Source organism: Myotis brandtii, unplaced genomic scaffold (genome assembly GCF_000412655.1).
Source record: "Myotis brandtii unplaced genomic scaffold, ASM41265v1 scaffold125, whole genome shotgun sequence".
Lineage (NCBI taxonomy): Eukaryota > Metazoa > Chordata > Mammalia > Chiroptera > Vespertilionidae > Myotis > Myotis brandtii.
The window spans coordinates 10,207,390-10,226,642 of record NW_005354385.1 but is presented as its reverse complement, the minus strand read 5'-3'; the positions used below and the strand labels follow the sequence as shown (position 1 = coordinate 10,226,642).

Here is a 19,253-nt window from a genome sequence, read left to right as displayed (position 1 = left end):
ATATATAATCATTAAATTCTTCAGCTTCTCTATCCATTTGGGGGTTTCTTGCTGAGTCTCTCTCTACTAAAGATTAACCACAGTTGAAATCATTTTGCTGGCATAAAAATGAGAGGAAGACTACAGTGGGAGTTGGTATTCAGGTGGGTCGTAATTGGTTTTGGTTTTCTTCCATGCCTTGCACTGCACACCGCCTCACTGCTGGCATTTTTCCATCTCCTGCCTGGGTTACTATTCTGGGATTGTGCCCAGTGGAACCTCACAAAGAGTATTTGCTATCCTTTAACACAACAACCGTTAGCAATGCAATATTTAAATTATGATGATCATAACTAAGTACTATAGGCAGTCTACATTATTTCAATTTAAACTTTAAACCAACAGCATATCTTTCTCTTTTTATAGGTGAATAATTAAAATCATGGGGAGACTAGTCCATGAATATACTGTTAGTAAAGGGCAGAGTTGGGACTCAAGTTTTGGTCCAGGTATGGCTCCAGAAATAAACATTCAGGAAGTCTTAACAACACTAGAACAAAAGTAGCTGGCAGTAGATGGGCATTTTGTGGGGTAGTTACCCTTTGTTTAGGTCATAAATAAGAAATAGGTACACCTCACATTTGCACAGCACTGTACAGTCTGTCCATAGTTAAATTCAATTTTAATAACAACTACTTGAGATACATATTATTATACTCTTCTTCAAATAGAGCAAACTGAAGCTCAAGAAGATAAATAATTTACCCAACATTATTCACCTAGAAAACATGTACAGTTGACCCTTGAACAACACAGGGTTTGGGGGCACCAGTCCCAGTGCAGTGGAAAATCCACATATAACTTTGACTCTACAATCTGCCCTTCACATCCATGGATTCAACCAACCATGGTCCAAAAACAGTATTTCTCTCTGTGGTGAGGAATCTGTGGAGGGGAATTGGCAGTTGGGAATGCAAAAATACTCTTTTCCATCCTGGGTTGGCTGAATCTGAAGATGTGAAACCCAAGGATATAAGGGCTCATTGTATTTACCAAAAAAGAAAAACAAGCAAACAAACAAAAACCGATGCGTAAGTGGGCCCATACAATTCAAACCTATCTTGTTCAAGGTCAACTGTATACTTTTTTTGAAGAGAGAGATGACACATCTGTTATTTCCTTAGATGGGTGAGTGCCCTCTTTACCTGTCAAAAAAAGGCTAGTTTACTTTGAATTAATAGAACCATTAAAGTAAGGAAATATGTTCGTTATTTTTTAAACTACAAAAAAATAATAAACTACATTTGAATCTTCTTCAAAGTTGCACATTGAAAATCATGAAAGTGTTAAATTGGTGACATCAAATTATAAATCCTACTATTAAAATTTAGAGTTCTAGCCCAGCTGGCAGGGCTCAGTGGTTGAGAGTTGACCTTTGAATCAGGAGGTCACATTCAATTCCCAGTCAGAGCATATGCTGGGGTTGCAGGCTTGATGCCCAGTGTGGGGCATGTAGGAGGCAGCCCATCAATGATTCTCTTTTATCATTGATGTTTCTCTCTCTTCCTTCCTCTCTGTAATCAATAAAAATATATTTTAACAAAGTTAGAACACTAATCTACACTAATAAAAGAGAAACATCCAAATTGGTGTCACTCCACTATGCCCACCAGCCAATCAGGATGAGTATGCAAATTAACCCAACAAAGATGGCGGTTAATTTGCATATGCAGTTGCGGAGTGAAGACTGAAGACGACTGAAGACTGAAGACAACTGAAGATTGAAGAGGCTTGGCTTCTCCGCTGCGGCCGGAGTGAAGGCCTGGGTCCTGGGTGCTGGAGCAAAACCGGTGCTGGCAGCCAGGGGAAGGAAGGCCTATTTCACAAATCTCTTCATGCAATGGGCCTCTAGTATTATTTATAATTCAATTATAGAAAAGAAAAATATTAGAAAAAGGGAGAAAAAATATGATGGATTTCTAAGCATTAAGTAAAAGATCATAACATTTGATTGCATAATTACTAGTAATTCCAGCAATTAAAGTATAACTTTGATACTAGACAAACTTTAAACTTTGAAATTTTTTTCACAAAGCAATGTGACAGTCCAATGATCAGAATCTCTGGTGGAGACTATCAAAGATGAGAGATAATAGGACTAAAGTTCCCCAAGGAGGAAATGGGTGGGGCTAGAGTACAATGAATTTAGAGTAAAAGGTTGATGAAGGGGTTGAGATTATTTTGTAGACTATTTTGGGAGGAAACCTAGAAAGAAAAGAGATAGGGTAACTAGGTGGGTGTAGGGCAAATTTGTCATCCCTGTTCCCTTCCCTTTCCTGAGTAGGAAGAAACAGATCATATTTATGGGCTTCAGGGAAGGTATACATTGAGTTGATAGTTGAAAGAATCAGTGATTTTTGTGATTATTGGTGGAGCGAGGTCTCTCTCCTTGTATTAATCACTTACAGTGGCAGTTGACTCAATGACAAGTCTTGCCTCCTTGAGTCACTCTCCTTTTCTTTCTCATGAAACACTATACTCTCCTGGTTTTCACCCATCACTCACTGGCTTTCTCCCTTCAATTTCCTTCTAAGTTTTTCCCTCTTTGTACTCTCTAAACAGAAGATTCTCAGAGGTTTTTGTGTCTTCTGTGTACAATGCTACTGTATGATCTCACCCATTTCCACAGCTTTAAATATTATCTTCCAAGTTTATGCTGGCCAGATTGGTCTCTGAATTCCAGACTCATTTATCCAAACAACTACTTAACTTCACCTCTGAATGTCTCACAGGCATCCTACACATAAGTTTTTTTAAATAGAAATCTTCATTTCACTCTACCTCACCCACCAGTTCCTCTGCATTTTCCCTCTTAATTAATGACATCATCACCCACCTTTATCTACAAATATGGATGTTAATTCTAGATTCACTCTCTTTCTGTCAGTAAAACCAATCTCTCATTAACTTCTGCCTGTTGTATTGCCAAAATATATCTCAGCTCCACCTTTAACCTTCTCTGTTACCCTTTCTTCTTGAGTTTCCATCATTTTTCTTCAGCATCATTGCTGAAGTCTCCTAACTGGACTTTCTAATTCCACTCTTCACTACATCCACACTACTCTCCTGTTTAAAATCCTTCAATGATTTCTGTGAGATACAGTAGAAAAAGAATCCAAAATTTTTACCATAGCCTACAGGACCCAATATAGTGTGACCTCTGGCCATCTCTCCAACTGCTTGTGAGTTATTCCACTAGCACATCACACACTTCCCATGGCCACATTGACCTTTTAGTTCCTTAAATGATGTGAAAATTCAACTTGACCCTCCCTATGCTTTCATGGCTGGCTTCTGTTCATTTAGGTCTTAGCTGAAGTACTGCCTCCACAGAGAAGCCTTCTCTAACTACTCAATCAAAACTAGCTACCCTCCTTTTATTCTCTCTTACAGTCATCAGTATTCCTGAAGGAGCATTGATTTACTTACTTTACTCCCTTATCTTCTGCATCTAGAATTTCCTGAGGGCAGGGCAAATATTCCTTGCTTACTACAGTGCCACAAGCTTCTAGCATTGTTACATATAATTATTTGATAATTATGGATTGAATGGATGGTTGAAGGAATGAAGTCGAAATGGAGCTTAAATCACAAGTTTAAATGATGGAAAAGATATTTCCTTTGAGATAAGAAAAATGATGATAATGTATAATAATTTTATGTATCTGGGATGAGAAGTTAAAAGAGTTTGGAGTTCATACAGGAAGAAAGGTTAGTTGCTCATGTAATAGGGTAGAAACTTGAGGAAAATAGAGAATATTTGGGATAGACAATGAACAATAGGAGACAGTACTGGCTAACTACACCTACACACACACACACACACACACACACACACACACACACACACACACACACACACACACACACACACACACACACACACACACACACACACATGCAATCTGAGGGGCCTTGAGCACTTTCCTGAATTTGGATATCCCAAAATTTTAGTCAAAATACAAGTGTGGATTGCTTTACCAGTGTCTGGCAGCCTAGCTGTAGGAGGAGATAAAGCAGACTGTTAGATTAATCCAAGTTTGGGGTCACCAGAGCAAATAAGGTGGAAAGAAAAGTGACAGAATAGTTTGAGGGTGCTGAAGTGGATGGTAAAATGCTTCATCTCGGGCTTTAGCTTGGGAAAGAGGAAGTAAAGCTAAGAGGAATAGAAAATTGAAAGGGAGGGTAGAAAAGACAGTGACTTCCTATGACTTTTTAACATTATAATGTAAATGAATGGGAATTACATATTTCACACTTAAATATTCTTTACGACATTTGGTGCTGAAAAGATAAATCAGTTCTAAAAAGGAAGGGTCAGCTGCACAAAATCTGCATGTGCCATCTGAACAAGCCAGGCTGGCTGTGAAGTCTGGAGAGTTGCTCTGTGGTTGAAATTGGGTTAACTGTAGAAACATCTGGTTACATTGGGAAGAGTTAACCAAGGACGCTAATGCAGATGAAGCTTCTTATATTAGAAATCAGTAGATTTTTGGTCTTTTTTAGAAGGAAGTTCTAAGAAGTATTATAATGCTAGCCAGTCTGAAATTGGAGGCAGAAAACGCTCTCAGAGATTTGGGGATGGCACCTCCACTGACCACCCATCTGATCCTCCACTGACCACAGCCTGTCATGGTGCCTTGATTTCACCAGGGAAACCAGGTGGATAGATTAGGAAAGATTCCACTATCAGCGGTTCTCAACCTGTGGGTCGCGACCCCTTTGGCGGTCAAACGACCCTTTCACAGGGGTCGCCTAAGACCATCCTGCATATCAGATATTTACATTACGATTCATAACAGTAGCAACATTACAGTTATGAAGTAGCAACGAAAATAATGTTATGGTTGGGTCACAACATGAGGAACTGTATTTAAAGGGCCAGAAGGTTGAGAACCACTGCACTAGATGCTAATATCCCAGGAAATAAGGAGTGCCTCTGCTAATGACTGACAAGCACATTTTAGATGTATTTAAGGGATCACTCTGAAGAAAACCCTGTGGAGGACTGTATTGTACAGATCATACTGGTGTCTGGAAAAGGGGAAGCATTAAGGAGTGGGGAAGTGGGCACAGAAGGAGATGGGAGAGGCTTCAAACACAGAGTTTCAGAGTGTGCCTTGGTTCAGGCGGCTACGATGTCAGGCCACTCTAATATTTATAGGTACCTGGTTTCTTGCATTGCTAAATAGCTTAAACATGTTTTCAGGTGTCTAGGAAAAGAGGCATGCTGTTTTGTTCAAAGGCACTGTGGGTCAGACCAGAACATTTTCAGAGTTATTAGCTCTCACACCATTTTTACATGCCATCAGCCGCCTAGTTTTCACAGGTGGTAAAATCTATTTCAAGTTATCTTACACTGACCCAACTGAAGTAAATTTTCTTTCTTCCAATTTGCCTGTTGGAAACCTTGTGCTCTGCTATACTGGGTGAGGAATCACAGCTAAAGTCAAGTCAAATTTAAATGCAAGCTGTTTCTGGGTTAGTAATCATTTTTTGGACAGTAAGAAATCATAGTTTTATTCTATATGTCCATTCATTACAAAAATTAGGTATTTGGAGTCTGCAGTTCCCTTGTTATCCTTAAAAATTAGTCCAACCTATTTTGTTTGGGGGAAGTCTAGACTGATTACTGTAGCCAATCCAACAACTAAAAATAAATGAGGCCTCTAATGTGGGGGATTCGTGTCCTGCACGAAGTTGATACGCTCCTGTGGTGGGACAAAAAGACTCTGGACTTGAGAAAGATGATGAAGGACTGAGTTTTGAGTCTTCCCAGACATTCACTGTCTGCATGACCATGGGCATACCCTATGACTTTCCAGGACCTCCGTTTCCTTATTGTTAGGAGGAAGATTCCAATGCCTTCATCACAGAATGTCTGTGAAGATCTGATGAGATAATGGATATGAATACTTTTCAAGCTCCATGGTAAAAAAAAAAGCTATGTGAGGACCTATGATTATCCACAATGTAAATACACCCATTTTGACTGGGGGCACTGCCCTTTGCCCAGGCAGTCCTTTAATCCACGTCTATCAAGGGTTCATCATTTATCAAGAGACTCAGAGAGTGATATGTTTCACTTTCTTGGCTTGTGTGTGCTGATCCTCAGCCACTCGCTTGATTTGAATGTAGCCCATCAAATAAAGAAGGTTTCAGATGAGAAGATCGAGGGAATGATAACATTCTCTCATGTCTATGAATTTTTCATTTTATTCCAGGACAGTCAAAGTGTAGGTCAAATCTCAGTCCTCTCAGGTTTGAACAGAAGGTCGAGGAGAATATTTTCTCAGCTTCTATTTGCAATTCAACCACGGCCTCGCTGTGAGCCTTGGGGGCTCGCTGCCCAAGCTCTGGTATCTTCAGGATGATCAGAAGGAGAATGGAGCCTGTAGCTGAGGAGCTCTGCCACGAATTTTATTATTTTCTCCAAGACCTTAGGATTATTGGGACTTTTTTTGCACTCACTGATAAGAGAGTATTATTATATAACAATTTTACTTTTATGGTTTGTTATTTCTAGGGTAGACAACTCCTGACATTTAGTCAGAATTGCCTGACTACTAATTTAGAAGATTTCAGTCACACTCACTCCAAAGGCCTTGGCTGGCTGAAGCCGTGGTTCCTGGGGTAACTGAATATCAAAGCTACTGGACTGGGGCTTAGACACATAAACCACCAGCATCCACATTAATCACTTTAACAATAGGCTATTTTGAGCAGGCAGCTGTCCGAGTGAAGCTGGGAGGGAGGGAGGAGAGCAGGAGGTGGTGTGATGTGGTGGAAAAAGTTCTGGGTGGAGGTAGGGCATCTTAGGGGCCGTTCTCTCTCCCACAATGTAGGATCTTGGATGAGTCCCTTCCTTCCTCAGACTTCTTTGGAACAGAAGGGATTAGACTGCTTTTGAAACTTCATCTAGTATTAACATTTGGTGATTCTATATTCATCATTAGCCTCATTCACCCATAAGGGTTTCGCTTCCCTCTGGGTCATGAGATTTCTGAGAAAGGTAAATTGTTCTTCCTATGGCTTTAAATTTTTCAATGTTTCTCGCTGGCTCTTAGAAGAACCTTAACATGGCCCTGAGTATGTGAACTCTACTTACTTGTATAGTTTCGCCCTATGTCAGATTTCCCTCACTTTCTCAATAGATCCCTCTTTTTACCTCTTTCCCCCCTTCTCTAACGCCCTACCCTCAGGTCAGAGCTCAAATACTTCTGCCCTCTCTCAGGCCACATTTGGCCGTTCCTTTTCTTACTCCTTTAGTATGTACCCTCTGCTTCTGCCGAACACTGTGCTCCAGGCCTTTGAAGCAGGACCATGAGGTTAGAGTGCACAGCAGGAGCCCAGAATATTTGTTCACTACTGAGCTGTGGATGTCGGGCAGTTTTCAAGAATCACCTTTGCTTAGTGCTGTATAGAAAACAGCTTCCTATTAAATTTCTCTCTGATGAGGTACCTAACAGGCAAAAAAAATATTTTCTCTCACACACCTCTGATTTGTGTATAAGGAAAACAGAAATGTTCATTTCTGCCAAAGTCATCTATACTAAAAGCGTAATATGCTAATTAGACTGGACATCCTTCCAGATGACCTTCCAGATGAAGCTGGGGCTGCGAGGAAAGCCTGGGTCCCGGGTGCCAGAGGGAAGCCAGTGCCAGCAGCGGGGGAAGGAAGGCCTACTCTGGCATGAATTTCGTGCATCAGGCCTCTAGTATGACTATAAAGAAAAGGGATCTGTACGCAATGGGGGGAAATCACTAGATTAGAAGTCACAAAATATTCTTTTGAATCCCAAATCTGCCATTGGCTTGCAGGTATATTGGTTGGTGTTTAGAGCCTCACTTTTCTCCTCTGCAAGTCATATGAGAGGTAGTATGTCTGCTGTGAGGATTGATTAGAATCACACACACACACACACACACACACACACACACACACACACTCATACACACTGCTGCCTGGAACATAAATAAGCTCTTTTTTTGGTGAGGTTCAGCAAGGGAGAGATTCTCCTTATTCAGAGAGTCTTGGCAAACATGGCAGGGTGGAGGTGATGCTGGTCACCATGAGGGAGCAGTGGCTGGGGTCTGGGAGAGAGCCAGCTGGTGTAGGAGAATTATTACTGAGTGAGGAAGCATCAGAAGACCAGCAGTTGTGTCCCAGCCCTGCCATTTGGGAGCTGTGGGCCGGTGGGCAAGTTACCTTTCCTGGGTGTTTTCCCTCATCTGTCAATGAGGAGAGGCAGCACTTTATCCATCTTGCAGACCATTGTCAGGATCAAAGGAGATGATGGGAAGGGTGAAAGGTGCCAGCTGCCTGGCATGGTGTGTCAGCTCATGAGAGTCAGTGAGCAAATAGCACATGGAATGAAATGAACTGCCACCATCTGAGTTATCAGCTGCACCCTGACACCTCAGTTTCCTCTTGATGTCTCAGTTTCTCTATCGGTAAAGCTGGGATAATGAATGATACCACCTGCCTTGAGGAGTGGTTTTAAGGAGCAAATGAGAGGCAAGTCATAAAGGCCCTTATAAATACTAAGTTTCTCCATATTGCCCCTTCTCACACATGTCCGTAAACCAACATTTTAGAAGCTGGACCAGTTTAGAAGATGATGTAGTTTGGAATAATATAGACATTTATTTATTTATTTTTTCACCGAATTTATTAAAATGAGATTGGTTAATAAAATTATATAGGTTTCAGGTGTACAATTCTCTAATACATCATCTGTATATTGTATCGTGTGTCCACCACCCAAAGTCAAGTCTCTTTCGTCACCATTAATCCCCCCTTTATCCTCTTCTACCTCCCTTCCCCTTTTCCTCTGGCAATCACCATACTGTTGTCTGTGTCTATGCCTTTTTGTTTTGTGTTGTTTTTATAGAGGGGACTCTACAAAGATCCTTTCATTTTGAAAGCAAACAACAAAACAGAACTTGTAAACATTGCTATGTCCTGAAGTTTCTGGCCCTTTTGAGCAAACAATGTTTCCTTTTCGAGAGGCTCTTGCTCTGAATGGCTCAGCCAGAACAGACGATGGGAAGTTATTTTCTGGCACCAGAGTAGCCACGGCAATATTATGGCAAGAAGTTGGTAAAATTAGGCCAATGGTTAAATTGGGATTAAACTGGGCCCTTAATTGGATGTGTAAAAACGAAGTACAAATAGGTTTGAATTCCTACATTTACTGATTCCTCATTCCCAGAAATACTTCTAGGTCTAGGAGAAAAAGTCACTGATTTGATTTAACATTGCTCAGTTTTACATATATTAGACACGGTTTAACTGTTTTCTTCTCTTTGAATTAGCAGTTGAAACATATTTTACATTCCCCTAGTTACGGGGAAAGTGTGGTAGATAAAAGTATCAAAATACTCTGTAATTATCTTTTAGCCACATTTAACCTTGGTTATATGGTCTAGCCTGCAGATTTTAAACTAATTTGCTTTTTATTTCCAATTTTCCTACACGACTTTTCAGTGAAATAGGGCACACTGCTGTATCACACACAAGCACACAAATGTGTACAGGTATGTGCCACACACACACACACACACACACACACACACACACACACACACACACCATTGCATAGTGTTGACCTATAAGGGTGAAAGCCGGAAAAACCTTTCACATCCATCATGCAAGAGTCCCCCCCACTTCCTACCCCCCGTTTGGTTTTTCAGGGAGTCTCTCACAGCGTTTCCAGTCAATTTCAGATAATGTTCTCCAATCACTACTAGTCACAAAAGCAGTCTCAGGCTGATGGATTAAAATATTCATCCCATATAAAAATAAGAGAATTTGAATTTCATTTAACTTTAAAGTTTCTTTTTTCCAAGCCTGATACATTTTAGGAGCCTGAAGTTTGGAAGGATATGTGGTCAGTTTATTTTCTCTCTCCTAGCTCCTCCTTCTCCTCCTCCTCCACCTTCAGTAATTCATTAGTTACGGTTTTTGACCCCACAAGGGTTGGAAAGGGAGGGGAGAGGATGGAAAGTAAGGTTCCAGAAAGGTTTTTCCTTCCCCCCAGTAATTTAGACTGGTTTGTGGCAAATGCATGGTGCTATCTTTTGCTTTTCGTATGTGCCAAAAGAAAACTCCCTTTAGCTGTGTAGGAAGGAATCAAATTGTTGGTTGACAGCCTCAGCTGTGGGCTAAGAGCATGAAGACCACTTTGCATCATGTTGTGGAGGGGCGTGCCAGAGCTCTGCAGGAAAAGCTGCACCGAGTCCGGGCATGACGACAGCAGGCGTGGAGGAGCGTGCTGTCATTCTGAGTGTACTTTAAAAACAAAACGCTGGCAGAAAGAACCTTGTGGAGTCATTTTTCTCTAAATACAGATTCAGGAAGTGCACTTTTTAAAAGAGTTCATTTTTGGAGTGCCACCTTAACTCTAACTGCAGGCCCGAAGACAGACTTCTTTGAGGAGAAGTGCCCTGCATTTTCAGTGGACAGGACCATGTGTAACAACACTTGTATGGCGTATGGGTTACAACTGATTGAAACAAACTCTAATAATTAACAGCAAAAACTATAAGGATTAACTTTGTTTAAAAAAAATGATTCATTCTGAAACTTCAAAATGACTGTCAACCAAGCATTTTATTTTAAACATACTTTATAGGCAAAAGTGAAATTGCATTTTACTTACTGACATAAAACATTCCTGTAAGATAAGGAGATTTTCCTCCCGTGACAGTCAAAACATTAAAATAAAAAAACAAAACAATCTATATATATAAAACCCTATATATGCAAATAGACCAAATGGCAGAACAACCAAACAATTGTTTGCTACGACGTTTGTTGACCACTGGGGTGGGGGAGTGCGCAGAACATGGCGGGATGGTGGAGCAGGTGAGTGGGTACACCAGACCAAGGCGGGACACCTGTCGCTGTCATCAGGGCGAGCTTCTGGTAGTTACTGAAAATTCTTTGCTCTCGAAAGCTGCGATCCTGCCCAGCGCTCGCACCCACTGCCAGCGCCCTGCACTAGTCCCGATCGCTCTGCACCATCAGTGGGTGTGAATGACGGCTGCCGGCCCTGATCACCCCTCAGGGCTTCTCAACCTCCCCCTGCTCCTGAGGGGCGATCAAGACCAGCAGCCCCCGCTCACACCCACTGTTGGCAATGACCCCACACAGCTCACACCGCTGCTGACACTGGCCCCAATAGCTCTGCTCCATCAGCGGGTGTGAACAGGGCCAGCACTGTCAGCATGTGGGAGCAGAAGCCGCAGGAGCGGGGCTGCTGGCAGACAGGGGACTGGGGCCCATGGCAAGAGGGGCTGGGCGGGGGCACGCAGGATGGGCCCAGACCCGCCCCTGTGCCCACTGCAGTCTCGCAGCCCACAGTTTCTTTCAAGGTGCGCGAATTCGTGCACTGGGCTCCTAGTAACAAAAATATGCACTAAAGAATAAACATGAACTAATGAATATATCGTAATGTTAGGACAGGATGTATTTACCTTAAACCTGATACTAACATATTCCCAATATTCAAAATGAAAAATTATAAAGTAATTATTAATTTACTAGAGGCCTGATGCACAAAATTCATGAAAGAGTAGGCCTTCCTTCCCTCGGCTGCTGGTACTGGCTTCCCTCTGGCACCCGGGACCCGGGCTTCTCTCACAGCCCAACATCGTCCGGAAGGTCATCCAGAAGGGCATCTGGTCTAATTAGCATATTATGCTTTTATTATTATAGATAGACTCATTGTGAGCTTTATTGGAATAGTTACCTCTCATTACTTTTTAAAAAAATATTAACTTTAAAAAATCATTTTAGCCTGGTTAGTGTGGCTCAGTGGTTGAAAGTCAACCCATGCACCAAGAGGTCACCGGCTTCGAGTCCCCATTAGAGCACATGCCCAGGTTGCAGGACCAATTGCCATTAAGGAGCGTGCAGGAGGCAGCCACTCAATGTTGATATTTCTCTCTCATTGTTGTTTCTATTTCTCTCTTCCTCTATCTCTAAAATCAATAAAAACATATTTTAAAAAACCATTTTAGAGTAACACATCTTTTAAAGCCATATTGTGTAAACTTGTATCTTTTGAGTGCACAACACTGTGCTCACTGCTAAGGAGTGCAAAATAAAGTACAAGATAGAGTTTTTCTCAGATGTTTATAATTTCACGGAGAAGGCAAACTAGATTCTCAAGGCTCTAGTTAGTGCAGAGCATGCATCAAGGAGTGTTTCAGTGACCACAAGAGCATTAAGGAAGGGGCCTTGGAATTCAGAGGTTACAACCACACCTTGGTCCAGGTGAGGTAAGCTGCAGTCAGATTTTGAGCCGTGTCCAATTAAAATGTATGGGAGGAAATGGTGAGGACCGTGCAAGGGGAGGCTGGTGGGAGACTGTGGGAAGGGACTAGCTGATAAAAACATTAGTGGATGGTAATGAGTATAATAATATGTAGGAAAGGGTAATGAGACTAACTTTTCTCATGCTGAGGGCCTATATTGGAGAGAATGCCACATCCAGAAAGCTGTAGCTACACTTCAAGGGGCAGAAACGGGTGTCGCTGAGAAGGACAGTGAGGAACATGCTGAAAACAGCAAGGAGTTTCTGTGCTTTGGGAAAAGGCCATGATCGCATCTTAACATCTTAGAAAGATGGTTTCTGGGGACTCGGGAGAAAAGGAGGGAAGATCAGATTTGGAAACGAGAGTCTGATTTTAGAATGAGAGCAGATGAGGTTGTCCTGCTTGTCTCATTTCCTCAATGCCAACCTCCTCCTACCATATCCATCAGTGGTTCTCAACCTTCCTAATGCCGCGACCCTTTAATACAGTTCCTCACATTGTGGGGACCCCCAACCATAAAATTATTTTCGTTGCTACTTCATAACTGTAATTTTGCTACTGTTATGAATCGTAATGTAAATATCTGATATGCAGGATGTATTTTCAGGGGTCGCGACCCACAGGTTGAGAACCGCTGCATCATCCTTAAGGAGATATTAACTAGTAACTAGTTATTATTATCTTTATTGAAGGGAATATAATTTAAATAAACCTACTAGCAAATCTATGGTTTTTATCCCTTTTTAAAAATTCAATCTATATTCAATTGGTAGTTATGATGTGCCAGTAATCAATCTGTAATAGTAGATTTGGGGGAAATGTAAAAGGCAGCAAGGGAGAGATTCCACAGAATTCTTAAGATGTAAAGGTTTCAGTGGGCTGCTACTGTGGCTAATTATAAGGCTAATCTCTCTCCTTCTCTCTCTCTTCTCTCTCTCTTTCTCTCTCTCTCCCTCTCATCACACACACTTTCTTTTATATTCTATAACAATTTTTCTCTTATGCTTACTTTTACATTTTATCTTAAAAAGATCTTAATGTATATTTTTAAAGCCATCTCATATACTTTATGAACAAGGCTGAAAATAAATAAAATCAAAGTAAGAAAACTTCACTCCAATGCCTGCCAATATTTTTCATTTGTGTTTTCTTCCAACCTTTATCCATATGAATACGTATTTTTGCACATATTTGTAGTTGGCGTGTTTGAGTAAAAGAAAAAAAGAAGATTTGTTCCCTTTCAAGGAAGCATGACACGAAAGGACTGCAAATACTTTAGGGGGTCCCAGGCATAGGATCCCTGGTGACTAAACTGTCACCTCCATCCTGTTGGTGGAGTGGCATCAGGTAGGCAACTTGCAGAGAGCAGCTGTGTTTAGCCAAGGTGGGTTGTGTGATAAGAGGGAAGGGCCTAGCCACATGCTGTCTGACTCATCCTCTCAAGCACACGTGTCAGTTTCTCCTACAATCTGGACAGCCTCCTTCCAAAGACAGAACATGACTGTAAAAGTAACTTTCCTGGGTTTTCACCTCCATGGACCAAATTTCAGAAACTAATAAGTGCTGGGAGTCAGCAAGCCTTCCATAAATCACATGCATAATAGCATCATTATTACTTGCTTTTGGCCCCCGTACAATTGCCCTTTGGAACTGCAGCCTCTGCTTCTGTGCATGTCTGATTCTTCCCCAGGATCCGTAGCAATCTGCCGGCTATTGAAGGGATGCTGAAATGGAGCTACTTTCACTATTCCTTCACTCCCTCGCACTTATGTCCGAAGCTGGCATATGTGTATATAAATCATATAAAATACATGTGATGTGTAATTTACAAAACTTCAGATCAGAGCTGCGCCACCATAATTTTTAAGATCCTTTATGGGTGGGGGGGAGGTGTAATCAGCAAGAGATGGCAGATAACATACAGCATAATTTTGAGCGTGGATTTTAATCATTTCTCTATAATTACTGGCTCTGTCACCACTGACAATTGAACTTCCTGGGTCCTCAGTTTCTTTGTCTTTATTTTGGGTTCATTTGTGTTCTCCTTAGGGTCTGTGAGTTTCACGAGAGTGAGGAACATGAATGGCACAGTAGTTGGCCTATGCAGGCAACGAGTGCATGTCTGATAGTCATCTGCCAAAGGCTAAGAGAGTGGAAATGGCCTCTGTGGCTGGCATCACAGTACAGAGGCCCCACTTGCCATTCTGAACACAGGCCCAGTGATCTCTGCCTTCCTCCTGGTAGCACTGACTACCTAGATCACAAAAAGAGCGTTTTCTACTGAGGCCAAACAAAGCCCTTGTTTACATACCAAGTGTGCTACACTGGAATCTTGAGATTCCCTCACTCCAAATTCCAGGCAAAGATTCTTTGGCTCAGGGACCTGCATATCAAGGCATACGTGGAGCTTTGATGTTAATGGGTACAAAGAACCCTAACTTATGAGAGAGTTAAAAAGAGGTGGGGACCCAACTGTATTTGAATCAGAGCATATGGTTGTGACTCGATCTGCCTTCTGGTGATGTAGTCATAGGAGTTTAATTCCTTGAAACGCGGGTTCACGAAGGCTCTTTGGGCAGCTTTAGAGCTATGCTACTTTGGGAAAGTGATAGAACTTCTGAGCACCTCATCTGTTCATTTGAACCCATAAAATCTGCAGTTTCTTTTCTAGGGCTCTTATGAAGTTCATGTGATGTGTAGGCAGGCTCGTTGTAAATGGTGCAACTCTAGAAATACAAGCAGTTATTATTATACTCTTGTACAGGTTTTTGTTAGTTATTGCCTGATTGGCTTTTTTCAACAATCTTGTTCCTGTATAACTGAACTCCTGAGCTGTCTACAATCCCTACCTACAACAGATATTACACTTTAGGGAGAAAAGTCACTTTTCACTGGCTATTTTTGTAATCATTTGTCATGATTAGGCAGAATTTTGCTGGTTAAGATATGATTTTAGGGAGGCCTTATCTGTGTTCCATTCCCAAATATGTTCTCGCCAAACCTGCTAACAACGTAAAGTTTTGAAATTGGGAATTCACTTCATTGTCACTCTTCTAATGGAATGACATTTTAAGCTCTATCATTCATACATATCTTATTAAGAATTGAGTTCATCTAATCATTTCTATGTTTTCAATAGAGGAAAGGAAATGAAACATAAGCTAATAGGGGTGAGGGCCAAAGTCTCAGAGAAATTAGAGTAAGAAGAGAACACAGTGAGTATACTAGTACTAATATTGGAACTTTTCCTTTTGTGGGTGGTAGACTATTTGGACTATGTCTAATGATTTATATTTCTTTAGTTTTCTAGGTGACCAAGAATCATACAAAATTATCTAGAAATAACTCTTTTCTACATCAGAGCCAACATACTTGGTGTGGAGGAAAGAGAAGAGAAATGGATCTTACCCAACAGGTCTTGTGTCTTCGATGGCTCTGTCCACTGGGATCAAATCGCTGAGGTAGACATTGAAGTTTCCTTCCTTCCATCTTCTTTCTGCCTCCTTCTCCTTTCCCTGGGGCACAACCACAGGACGTCCAAACTGCCCTGGGGCTTTGGGGTCCCTTGGAGAAAGTGTCATATCGATGCTTAATACTTGGTGCATTTCGCTGTCTTTAGGTGAAAGGGCTTTTGTATGCCTTTGGTTGAGTTCTTCATGCTGGACCTTGGCATTTAAGCTGATTCTTGCTGGCTTTAGTCCCCCAGCTAAGATGTGATTAGTCTGAGACACTGTTGCTCTCTGTAGAGCAAGTGAAGAGAAAGATGCCTCACTTCTGTTCTTGGAAATGTGTTTTCTTTGTCTTTCACCCAATACGAAAGGAAATACAGTTTTGATTTTAGGATTAGGGACCCGTTTGGTGTCTGTCTTTAGCTCCTCTTCCTTGGTTATAATCACAACATGGCTTTCAGAAAAATTGAATTTCTTCCCACCAGCCACTTTGGCTCCATCATCCTTTGGCAAGTCTCCCAACTGTGTCTCATTAATAGATTGCTTCTTTAAGTGATTTAAATTGGCAGAGAACTTGGGAAAGGGAAGGTTCTTATTGGCTTTGTGTTTATATGCAGTTAGATATTTGCTCCGAGCCTCAGTTTTATTTAAGGTTAAGGCTTCCCTAGATTTTGGCACTGGTGGACTGGCAGGGAGTGTCCTCTCATTTGCTACGGCCTGTGATTTCTGCTTTGATCTGTCACTATTAAACCTGATGGTCACATCCAGGTTCCTTTCAGCGGCTTGTTTTGATGTGTCACTGCTGTGACTATGTCTCTTCTGGGCCTCCTGGTTTATACCAAAAGGTCTTGTGTGTAGAGATAGTTGGGGCAATGGAGTTCCTCTGGCTGCTATGAATGTGGTTTTCTGAGCCCCTTGAGCTGTCGTTTGCTTTGGGGTCACAGGGCGAGAATAGGCTTCAGGTTTGATGGCATGTTCCTCTGTCATCGGCTTCATAAAAGTCACAGGAAAGGTCTGCAGATGTACAGGATGCCACAAAGGTGCAATCTTGACACTTCCTGGAGCTTTCTGTATGTGCCTTTCCTTCTGGATTTGATCCAAATTATCTTCAACCTTGAGCACACCCTCCTCCGTCTTTCTAAAGTTCTCTTTGCCCCATATTCCCTTCCCGTGGCCCCTGAGTGGGGGCTTTATCTCTTTCATGCTGCTGTAAAGAATCTTCATTTGGTCTGGCTGGACCCTGAACCCTATCCTCTCCCTTCTGACTATGTCTTCCTTCAGAACCCTAGTGTTGATCTCACTGAATGAGAGGCGGAGAGCTGCCATGTCAAAGAGCAGCCAGATGATAGAAGCTACAAATATAAATGCCAGGACTCGCCCACTTCCGCGGAAAAACTTTCGGATCTTGTTCATGGTACAAAGGCTTCCCTTGCAGCCTGCCCTCCCTTTGAGCCTGCTTACCTTGAGTGCAGAGGCAGCTGAAGCAGCAGCAGCAGCAGCAGCAGAACTGCCAGAAGGCGCCCCCCTCCCCTGAACACAGCAGGAAACAGCAGTCCAAGGGGAAAGCTCAGCTCCTACCGCTTGTCAGTCTCTGCCTGCGTGGCATTTCACAGCAGCGCATCTGTGCCTGCTGGGCTGGCCCCTGGCTAAACCCTGCGGAACACTGTCCCCGGGTCACTCTGGGAGCAGTGGATGCCAGCTGCCAGACAGTTCAACATATCACTCGTCTCGTCTCTGGGAAGCCCATGTCCACCTTCCTACAAGCCCAAGGAAAGGTGGGGGCCGGGCTGGGGCTGCTGCTTCTCTCCTCCCAGTTTTCAGCCTGCACGCTGTAACTCAACACCACTTCTCATAAGGAAAACATTTCAAGCTATTACCCAGAGAACTTCATTCAGCTCTCACCTTCCGTGTTATGTGAGAGTGTGTATGTTTTCGGGGCAATAAAGGGAAAGAAAGCTATCTCACTTGGAGGGCATGTGTTCCCGGTTTGCAACCCCACCTCCCCCATGCCTGCTCGTTAACCCTGTTGTACCCAGGCCTCCCAATGAGCTGCCTGAGCAATTAATCACTGACCTTAATGTTTCAGCTTTAAGAGGTAGCAGCTTAAAGAGGGGCCTAGCATAATCTCACTTCCAGAGGTGGATGTGTAATTAAGCCTTCCTTGGGGGGTTATCAAAATGTTTGTAAGTGAACTGCTTATTTTAAACGAGTCCATCTATTTTGTTATGTTATTTAATAACGTCATATTGCTATAAAAGTTTCTAAAATCGTACTCTCAGTTTTGATGCTTATCTTATCACAGACCATCAGTGTGCTGATTGCACTGAACTTGGACCAGACTTTGAGTGGCGCTGGTAGCTGAGCGGTTCCCACACAGGCTTTGCCTTAAAATCACTCTGAGGAAGCCCCTCTATAATTTCTCATTAATTGATAGGGGGAAAGGGGGAGATGAAAGCCAAGAAGCTTTGCAAGTCTTTCTAATGTAAAGCCAAAGATGAGAATCATTGGTTTACAATAAAATGCCTCACTGTTTTCTGTTTTTTTTTTTTGTTTGTTTGTTTTGTGTGTGTTGTTTTATTTTTCTTGGGGGGGGGAGGGTTGAACACATAATTTTTGTGAAATTCTTTCTCATACAGAGTAAAACTTAACAACTGAATCATAACCTGCATTTTAACATGGCCTGTGATCAACATTGTCCATACAATTTGAGAAGCACTGCCCAGGAGCACTGCTCTCTGAGGACAGCGGCGTGATCTGCAGATGGCCATGCCACTTATCACTCCTGTGTTGGAGGAGTATAGCCTCCCTGCTTTGAGATCATCTCAGGCTCCCAAAAACGTGGGAAAGGAAGAAGGAAAGATTCTGAATTCTTTATACTTACACATTGCCTTTGCAGGACTTGGCCTTTAAGTTTATACTTTGGCTCAAAGGAGGGAACCCCAATAAACGCAGCTATGATAGGCTTCTTGAATCCCTAACTGTCTTTTTTTATTTGGTGACTGCTCACTGAATTGGAATACCCACATGGACTGCAACATTGGTAGCTCCACCATTTCCTCCATGCGCCTTGCCTCGCCTCGTCTATCCTTCCAATGTCTGTTGAGTGTTTTCCATGGCTCAGGTGCTGTGTTTGGTGTCAAGGATATTGAATAAAAGGACATAGTTCATGCCTTTGAGATCTCACAGTCAGGTAGGTGAACACAAGCAGGTAGGCACATATATAATCCTCAACAAGCAATAATCCTATATAATAAAGAGGTAATATGCAAATTGATCATCTCGCCCTCACAAGATTGCTGCCTATGACCAAGCCATCAGGGGGGTTAGTGAGGGACAACCAAGCGACTGAACAGCAGGCTGTGTGGGGTGACCAGGCTGGTGGGGGGAGGACAGTTGGGAGTGACTAGGCCGGCAGGGGAGGCAGTTGAGGATGACCAGGCC

General features: G+C 42.3%; 1 protein-coding gene across 1 annotated transcript in view; it reads right to left on the bottom strand.

Moving 5' to 3' along the window:
• The window catches only part of GALNT5 (polypeptide N-acetylgalactosaminyltransferase 5), a 46,961-nt gene extending 29,253 nt beyond the window's left edge, over positions 1–17,708 (bottom strand). The window contains exon 1 of the mRNA XM_005859399.2: positions 15,772–17,708. Coding sequence (XP_005859461.1) covers positions 15,772–17,225 — 1,454 coding nt within the window. The 5' untranslated portion in view covers positions 17,226–17,708. The remainder of the gene's footprint in view (positions 1–15,771) is intronic.
• Positions 17,709–19,253: the final 1,545 nt, after the last annotated feature.